General features: G+C 50.2%; 1 protein-coding gene across 1 annotated transcript; it reads right to left on the bottom strand.

Moving 5' to 3' along the window:
- Window positions 1-470: 470 nt before the first annotated feature.
- Window positions 471-1,118, bottom strand: Pmar_PMAR021685 (translation initiation factor SUI1, putative; the record flags this gene model as incomplete). Its single annotated transcript, XM_002782514.1, has 3 exons — window positions 471-614; window positions 666-766; window positions 1,055-1,118. 3 exons carry the CDS (start codon window positions 1,116-1,118, stop codon window positions 471-473), a joined length of 309 nt encoding a protein of 102 aa, XP_002782560.1.
- Between the last annotated feature and the right edge of the window lie 154 nt (window positions 1,119-1,272).

Here is a 1,272-nt window from a genome sequence, read left to right as displayed (position 1 = left end):
TCAAAGGCCGCCCACGGCGGAGGCATACCGTCTCTACCTGGGAATTCAAAGGCAGGGACCATCCCACCAGCAACCATTGCTTCCTGCTGTGCCTGATAGTTCTGACCGTCATCTGGCTGAGGCATCATACCGGTCGGGTCGAAAACGGCACTGGCCGCCGCTGCTGCTGCTGCTGCCGCGGCTGACCCGCCATCATCAGCAACACTTCTCTCAGCCATGGTTAGTACTAGGGTTACCACAGGTGAAGAGTGTTGAAAGCAAGGAGAAGGAGGATAAAGAACTGAGAGTGGTATGAAGACTCGAGCCCAACCAAAGCAAATGGTAAGCGGCAATGGAAGCAGCAGTAGGATAGGAGACTATCTCGTACACTATCATTACTACCAGTCACAGGAACGTTCCGATGCGCGTCGCGCTTATACACCATGAACCTGAAACGATGCCCACTATCTAAAGAGCTCGACTCCAGATCATCATAGACTTGCCTTAACGAAATCTTTTTCGGCAATTCCCTCGTGGACCAAGAAGTCTCCTACCAGCTTTCGCTTGTCACCTTGGATCATAATGACCTTGCCGAACTCGGGGTCTTCCGTAATACTGCCATTGCAATTGAACTCCTGTGAGAAGGTTTGTGCACTTCTGGGGACCGCCCCTCGCTCCTCTACTACCTTTTTGAAATGCTTAAGGATTTTCTTGGAGCTAAATTGTTTCGGTAGACCCTGGATGATGGTCAGACTCTTCCTGCCATTCCGCTGTTGGTTCCGGATATCTACACTCACACATAGACTCTATGAAACCGGTCCTAAATGGTAGGCACTCCTTTGTTCAATGGCGGCTATATGACTACCACCCCACATCACCGATTCCCGCGCGCCACTAAATTATTCCGCGATAAAACCTTATCCTGCTACCCAGAAACCTAATATCACCCTTTTCGCCCTAGGACTGCCAAGCAGAGCACTGACGTGACATGGGGAAGGCATTCCCCGTCCGACCAAAGGCGGGTCTGTTGCCGCGACCGTTACAGTACGACGATCCCCGATAAGCCCATTATTACGAATATAATTCTGCTGATGATCATCATCCTGCTGATCTCCAAATAGCTCCTGTGCAGGGTTCATTTACTGCGATGGATCAAGATAGAAGACCGATAACAGGTTTCTCACGAGGTGACGTGCGACTGCGTGCAAAATGCACGAAAATTTTAGCGGAGCGAAGTGGTGCATGTTTACACGTTTTCATTATCATTTCATTCGATGATGCGCTCTGCTGTAG

Source organism: Perkinsus marinus, assembly GCF_000006405.1.
Source record: "Perkinsus marinus ATCC 50983 genomic scaffold scf_1104296939272, whole genome shotgun sequence".
Classification (NCBI taxonomy): Eukaryota; Perkinsozoa; order Perkinsida; family Perkinsidae; genus Perkinsus; species Perkinsus marinus.
This window is presented reverse-complemented; position numbering and strand designations above follow the sequence as displayed.